This window comes from Sapajus apella, unplaced genomic scaffold, assembly GCF_009761245.1.
Source record: "Sapajus apella isolate SASKATOON/1434 unplaced genomic scaffold, GSC_monkey_1.0 scaffold55, whole genome shotgun sequence".
In the NCBI taxonomy this organism is placed as follows: Eukaryota; Metazoa; Chordata; class Mammalia; order Primates; family Cebidae; genus Sapajus; species Sapajus apella.
In genome coordinates, this window is record NW_022436995.1 from 10,197,784 (window position 1) to 10,204,665 (window position 6,882).

Below are 6,882 nucleotides of genomic sequence, written 5' to 3' on the forward strand. Positions count from 1 at the left end.
TTTGAGCCCAGGAGTTTGAGTAAGCCATGATTGCACGGCTGCACTCCAGCCTGGGCTTCAGAGCAAGATCCTGTCTCAAAAAAAAAAAAGAGAGAGAGAGAGAGCACAAACTCCTGTATTATATATTGCATTTTTTTTTAAACAGAGAACCTCTCTTACGCTAAAAAATCGGCACCCCAAATGAGAGATGGGTGGCCAGATTGAAGTTCTTCTCGCTTCCCCTCACAGCCTTAGAAATTCAAAGAAGAGGCTTTACAATTTATTGTGACCTGATTTATGTTGTGATTACTAATATTATCATTACTATTATTTGCTTCATTATCCTACTCATTTATAATTTACCTTTCTTTCTTTTTTTTAAACAGAGTTTTGCTCTTTTTTGCTCAGGCTGGAGTACAATGGTGCCATCTTGGCTCACTGCAACCTCCGCCTCTTGGGTTCGAGCAATTCTCCTGTCTCAGCCTTCCAAGTAACTGAGATTACAGGCTCATGCCACCACACCGGGCTAATTTTGTATTTTTAGTAGAGACAGGGTTTCACCATGTTTTTCAGGCTGGTCTCGAACTCCTAACCTCATGACCAGCCTGCCTTGGCCTCCCAAAGTGCTGGGATTGCAGGCGTGAGCCACTGCGCCTGGCCTTATAATTTACCTTTCAAAGGTTATGTCGTCATTTATCTAAATCAGTGGTCCTTACCTGGAGGTGACTTTTGCCCCCAGGGGACATCTGGCAATATCTGGAGACACTTCTGGTTGTCACAACTTGCGGGGGTAAGCTGCCCACAGTGTGAGCCAGTGGTGTCTAGTAGATAGAGTCCATGGATCCTGGGAAAGGATGTACAGGTCGGCCCCACAACAAAGAATTATCTGGCCCAAAGTGTCGATAGTGTCAGACTTGAGAACCCTTGGTCTAAATCAACACCCAAGGGGAAAAAATGTCTCCTGCAATCCTGCTACCCGAACAAATTAAATCCTTCACTTTTCTATGTTCCTCCCAGCCTCTGCCCCACGGTGTAAACTTAAATTTCCAAAGCTCTTGTAATCGTGGCAGGAATACAGTTTAAATTCCACTTTTCTTCTCTTATGACTGTATCCTGGGCTGTTGTCCTCTGGCCTCATTATCTTCTCACCACAGTTAGTGGATGGAATACAATACCCCAGGCAGGTTGATAGCCCGTATTTCACCTGACCAGTCCAGATTTCTCAGTGGGGGTGTTTTTCAGGGGGGACTTACCAAGTGGGCTGCATGGGGGTGGGGTGGCTTGAGCGGCCCTGCTGTGGGCAGCCGCCTCCTCTTCCTGCAGCCCAGGCATCAGCATCATGGTCCTCATCATCAAAAGCCCTTTATGAAGCACCTTGGTGAATATACGCTGGCACCGGGGGCATCTTCTGCAGAGTTCTTCCCACCAGCCCTGACCTGCAGGGTTGCCAGCTCAGACAGCATCTATGTCAGCTCACCAAAAAGGCATCCAGAAACTGGGCTGTAGGCCCCAGGCAGAGGGTGCAAAAACGGATTATTAGGCAAGATTCATGCCAAGGGTAAGTATGGCAGGGGATGCAAAGGCAGGCTGGATTCCCAAAGGGAGCCTGGCCCTTGAATTCTCTCCTCCAGCTGGCTGGAGGCTTCTTGGAGGACTTGGGATTTTAGAAGCCACTGCGAGGGAAGGAGAGAGTGAGGGGCACAGCTTAGCGGGTCAGGGGCTTGTGGTCAAGCATTCCAGGCACACGGTGCACAGCCTGTGAAAAGATGTTTCTCCGGAGACCTTCGTGCCACCCTCTGGTCTGACCTCAGTGTCCTTTTCCTTGCCTCCGCAGGTGTTCCATGAGCAAGGCATCCTGTTTGGCTACCGTCATCCACAGAGTTCTGCCATGGCCTGCATCCTCAGTCTTTTCCAAATGACCAATGAGACTCTCAACATTTGGACTCACTTGCTGCCTTTCTGGTACCTTCCTGCCCCTTCGACCAGCCTGTCTCCTCCAGGAGTCCTGGAGACCAAGGAGTTCTTTTTTTTTTTTTTTTTTTGAATGGAGTTTGCTCTTGTTGCCCAGGCTGGAGTACAGTGGCGCGATCTCAGCTCACCGCAAGCGATTCTCCTGCCTCAGCCTCCCGAGTAGTTGGGATTACAGGCATGCGCCACCATACCAGCTAATTTTGCATTTTTAGTAGAGATGGGGTTTCTCCGTGTCAGGTTGGTCTCAAACTCCCGATCTCAGGTGATCCGCCTGCCTCTGCCTCCAAAAATGCTGGGATTACAGATGTGAGCTACCATGCCTGGCCGACCAGGTGTCTTAAAACACAGCTAGTGTTGTGAGGGCTGAGATTCTGTGCCGGGATTTGGGGATCCCCCATGGGTACACGAGGGTGAAGAGAGTGTGTGACAGAGGGAAGAAACACTGGGTGTGCCACTGCGATGACCTAATTTAAGGAGTGGATTGTGGTAGGATTTGAGGAGAAATCTCGAAAGCACCTCAGTCCTTCCCTGCTCTGGTGCCGGATTTAATAGCATTTACCTTCATCTCCTTCAGTCCTGGAGACTTTCCCAGTCTTCCAGGAGCCCTGGTTAAAATGTCACTAGTTTGAGCAAGTCAACCTCTCTAAGCGTCACATTTTCCTACCTGCAAAGCAGTTGTGATGGTCCACACCTCCCAGGGGTTGCCGTGAGGGTTTGGGAAGAAAACATTGGGAGAGGCACCTGGCACAGAGCTGTGTGGGTTCCTAGTCCTGGGAACCACGGCAACCGGGAGGCACTTGGTCAGGCACCTGTAGATGGAGCCAGCTAAGAGCGAAGCTCTGGGAAGCCAGTACACCGACATGGGAGTTGCCAGGGAAGCGAAGGGGAGCCTTGCTGAGAAAGGTGGGGGCTGAAAGCCAATGTCACATATTGCACCCTTTGCTTAATGAGTGGAGGATGGACACAGGGTCAAAGCACCAAATCACAGTGGATCCGAAGTAGAAGAACTAGGAGGCCATTCAAGCCACTGTCCCACTTGGACCACCATTGGTTGATGTAGACACAGCAGAGAGAAGGGGTGGCTTCCTTATGTCATGCAGGGGAGCTGTGGCACAGGCTGGTCTCTGGACTCCCTCCAGTCATGTCGAGAAGAGATTCAGAGTGTGCAGTGAGTGGAGATGGGCCCATGCCCCCCACACAGGGACAGTCAGCCTGAGTAGAAGTCAGAAGACAGACCTGGGGCCAAAACGTAGGGGCAGGCTGTTTGGTTCCAGCAGCCAGCCCAGTGGAAAGTGGAGAAAGCTCAGTCTGGTGTGAAGTTCAAGGAGGTGGGAGGGGGTTAGAAAGACTGCCTTAAAATATTTGAGAGGCTGGCCAGGTGCGGTGGCTCACACCTGTAGTCCCAGCTCTTTGGGAGGCTGAGGTGGGCGGATCACGAAGTCAGGAGTTCGAGATCAGCCTGACCAACATACTGAAACCCTGTCTCTATTAAAAATACAAAAATTAGCAAGGCATGGTGGCACATGTCTGTAGTCCCAGCTACTCTGGAGGCTGAGGCAGGAGAATCGCTTGAACCCGGGAAGCAGAGTTTGTGACCAGCCGAGATTGAGCCACTGCATTCCAGCCTGGGCAACAGAGTAAGACTCTGTCTCATAAAAAAGAAAAATATTTTATAGGCTTGTTTTCTATGATCCTGGTGGGGAGAACTAAGGACAATCAAATGGAGATAGACTCCAGGGGGACAGGTTTAAGCCAATGAAGGAGAACTTTCCAGCCCTTAGAGCTGCCTTGGGAGGTAATGAGCCCCATCCCCGGAAGCATGCAAGCTGAGAATCACTAGGGGATTGGACTAGACATACATAAAGGCTGAAGAATCACTGAAGGATTGGGCTAGATATATATAAAGGTTCTCTTCTTCACTTGCCCATTCCCAACATACTGCCTCCTAATTATAAAAGGGACCCCCCCACGTCCCCAGCACATTGTATTCCCCCAAAGTGATCTGTAAAGGAGCGTGGCAGTCCTGGGCTTGCCGACTGGGCAGGGGGTGCAGCACAGCCCTGTTCCAGACGCTGTTTGTCATTTTTTAAAGTATACATGCTTATAAATTATAATCCTGCAGAAGAGAATAGAGTCAGGCTCTGCCACTGGCCCCTGGTTCTCCTCCCTGGAGTGGCCAGGGGACCTGCCTCCTGTGTGACCTCCTGGAGCTTTTCTGGGGAACCAGGAGGATCTGCGCTATGAGTATCCCCAGCATCTACCTCTTTCCCTGCTGTTCTCCCCTTATTTTCCTCCCTTGGAGATCTCAGTCTGTCAGCAGCTGCAATCTGCGTGTCTCCTGGATTTTGGAACATCTGCCTGGATGTTCCATTCCATTTTCTGGATGAATCATGGTTGATTTAGGCTGTTTTGAGATGTGAGCTGTTTCAAAGGGTGCCAGCCTGTCCATCCCTGCTGTGGGTCTTGCTTTTCATGCATGGATCCCTGTAAGGTGATTTTTTTTTGCTGTTTTACAGCTGAGCCAAGCTGGTTGAGCCACATTCCCCTCACCCCCAGCACTGTCTGGCACATCTCTGCACCAGGCTCTCAGAGATGATCCTGACTGAGCAACAGAGAGTAGCAGGAAGGACTTGGGAAGGTTTGGAACAAGAAGCCCTAAGGAAATGGAACCACTGAAAAATGGAAATGACTAAAGGATATGTTTTGAGAGACAGCAAATAGCTTAAGCTCTACTTCTGCTAGGGCAAAAATAAAAAGACCACAAGCGTAGCTGGAAGGATTCAGCAATACTCTTTCAGTTTCTGTATATGAAAAAGCTCTGTGGCGTCTCCTCCCTTGGAGGAGTTAGTGGGAAGGGGAGCCAGCAATTTAGGAATGGTTTGTGGAAGTGGGATGCTCTGCATGCGGGACCTCACGCGTGGATTGTAGGTCAGGCAGATCTGATGAAGAATTGTGAAGTGTCTCTGCATGGAGATCTAGGCTCTGCTGAGAGTCAGCTGTGAGACTAGCTACTCAGAAAAGTGACTGTACTCTTAATGGAGGAACAGCGTGGAGGAGGAGGGAGAAAATCGCGCTCTAAGTCCCCACCTGGGGCATTGCTTCTACTTGAGGAGCCTTTCTACAAGGGGGACATAGACAAACTACATGGAGCAAAGACAAACCACAGGGATGGCGGCAACGCCAAACTTACATCCTGTGAGGAGTGGCTGAAGGAACTGGATTTATTTAATATGAAATTCAAGGAGGTGGGAGGGAGTTAGAAAGGCTGCCTTAAAATACTTGATAGCCTTGTTTTCTATCATCCTGGTGGAGAGAACTAAGGCCAATCAAATGGAGATAGATTCCAGGGGAACAGATTTGAGCCAGTGAAGGAGAACGTTCCAGCCCTCAGAGCTGCCTTGGGGGGTAATGAGCCCCCCATCCCTGGAAGCATGCAAGCTGAGGCTGGAGAATCACTAGGGGATTGGACTAGATATACATAAGGGCTCTCTTCTTACTTCACCTGCCCATTCCCAACGTCCTGCCTCCCAATTAAAAAAGGACCTCCCCGCTACCTCCCTAGCACACGGTATTTCCCCAAAGTGAGAAGACAGAGGAATTGGTCATGGTGGGGAGGGGGAATGGAGACAGAAGACAGGCAAGGAACTAAAAGGAGCTCCCATCACAGAGGGTGAGTGGGCCCTTTGTGTTCCAGGTTCTTTGCGTGGAGGTTTGTGACTGCACTGTACGTGACAGACATCAAGAATGACAGCTACTCCTGGCCCATGCTTGTGTACATGTGCACCAGCTGCGTGTACCCACTCGTGTCCAGCTGTGCACACACCTTCAGCTCTATGTCCAAGAATGCCCGTCACATATGCTACTTCCTGGACTATGGCGCTGTCAACCTCTTCAGCCTGGGTAGGTGAGGCCCTGCTCTTGCTTTCCCTCCCCTGCAACCGAGCTGTTTGTCCCTTCTGTGAGCTAGGGTCACCAGAAGGATTTGATGAGTTTGCAGAAGAGCCCAGGGAATGCCAGTGCTCCTGTCCAGGCTCCCGACGGGTGTTTTATAAGAAACTATGCTGCTAAATATTTAGCCACTGGATCCTTGGGGATAACAGCCCCGATCTGCAGTGTTTGCCAATTTCCGTGGTGTAAATCTTCCCACCATGGCCAGCTTCAACCTACCAACGTGACGTCACAGAACACGGGTGGGAAGAGATACGTGCAGCACACCATTACAGAAATTCCACCGTGCAGATACAGTAGATGTGGTCATTGAGTACTCAGTACTTTTGTTAATATGATTTATTTAATTGCAAGTTCATGTAATTTAATATTTAATGATGGCTGTGTTCCACTCCCAGCTCTCTCACAGTTCAGAATGAGCTGACTCCAGTACATCAGTGCTGGTATCTGTCATGCCAGGCAGCGGAGGGTGAGGTCATGAGCCTCGCATGTCCAGAGGCTTAGAGCAATCAGAGAGGTGCTCAGAGTGCATGGGAAGAGAGCAGTGGCCTAAGCCAGTGAAACTGGGTGCTGACAGCCTCTACTTCCTTGTCTCTCTCTCTTTTTTTTTTTTTTTTTTCCCTTCTCCTGATTATATTGACTTTTTCTTTAACTATGATGCTCCCTCCTCTGGCTACCTTTTCTCTCTTCCCCCTGTGGGCATGCATCCATTCCCAAGGATGCGAGTTCTAGATTCTTCCTCCAGGTCCCACTCGAGGTGAGAAAATCAATTATTGTCTTCCTTGCCCAAGAGGTTGTCCATGAGAAGTCTATCTCCATCCTCTTTCTTCATATACACATACTCACACTCACACCACATACACAATATACTCACATGCACACACACACACCACACACCACATGTACTCACACACTGACACACACACACACACACTCTCACACCACATACACACAGTACACTCACGTACTCTCAGATGCTTCACA

General features: G+C 49.7%; 1 protein-coding gene across 6 annotated transcripts in view; it reads left to right on the forward strand.

Moving 5' to 3' along the window:
* PAQR5 (progestin and adipoQ receptor family member 5) overlaps positions 1-6,882 on the forward strand; it is a 92,134-nt gene that overhangs the window by 66,998 nt on the left and 18,254 nt on the right. For all 6 annotated transcript variants that reach the window (XM_032244635.1, XM_032244636.1, XM_032244637.1 and 3 more), the window contains 2 exons: positions 1,814-1,941; positions 5,645-5,850. In XM_032244635.1, the coding sequence (XP_032100526.1) occupies positions 1,814-1,941; positions 5,645-5,850 (334 nt within the window). The remainder of the gene's footprint in view (positions 1-1,813; positions 1,942-5,644; positions 5,851-6,882) is intronic.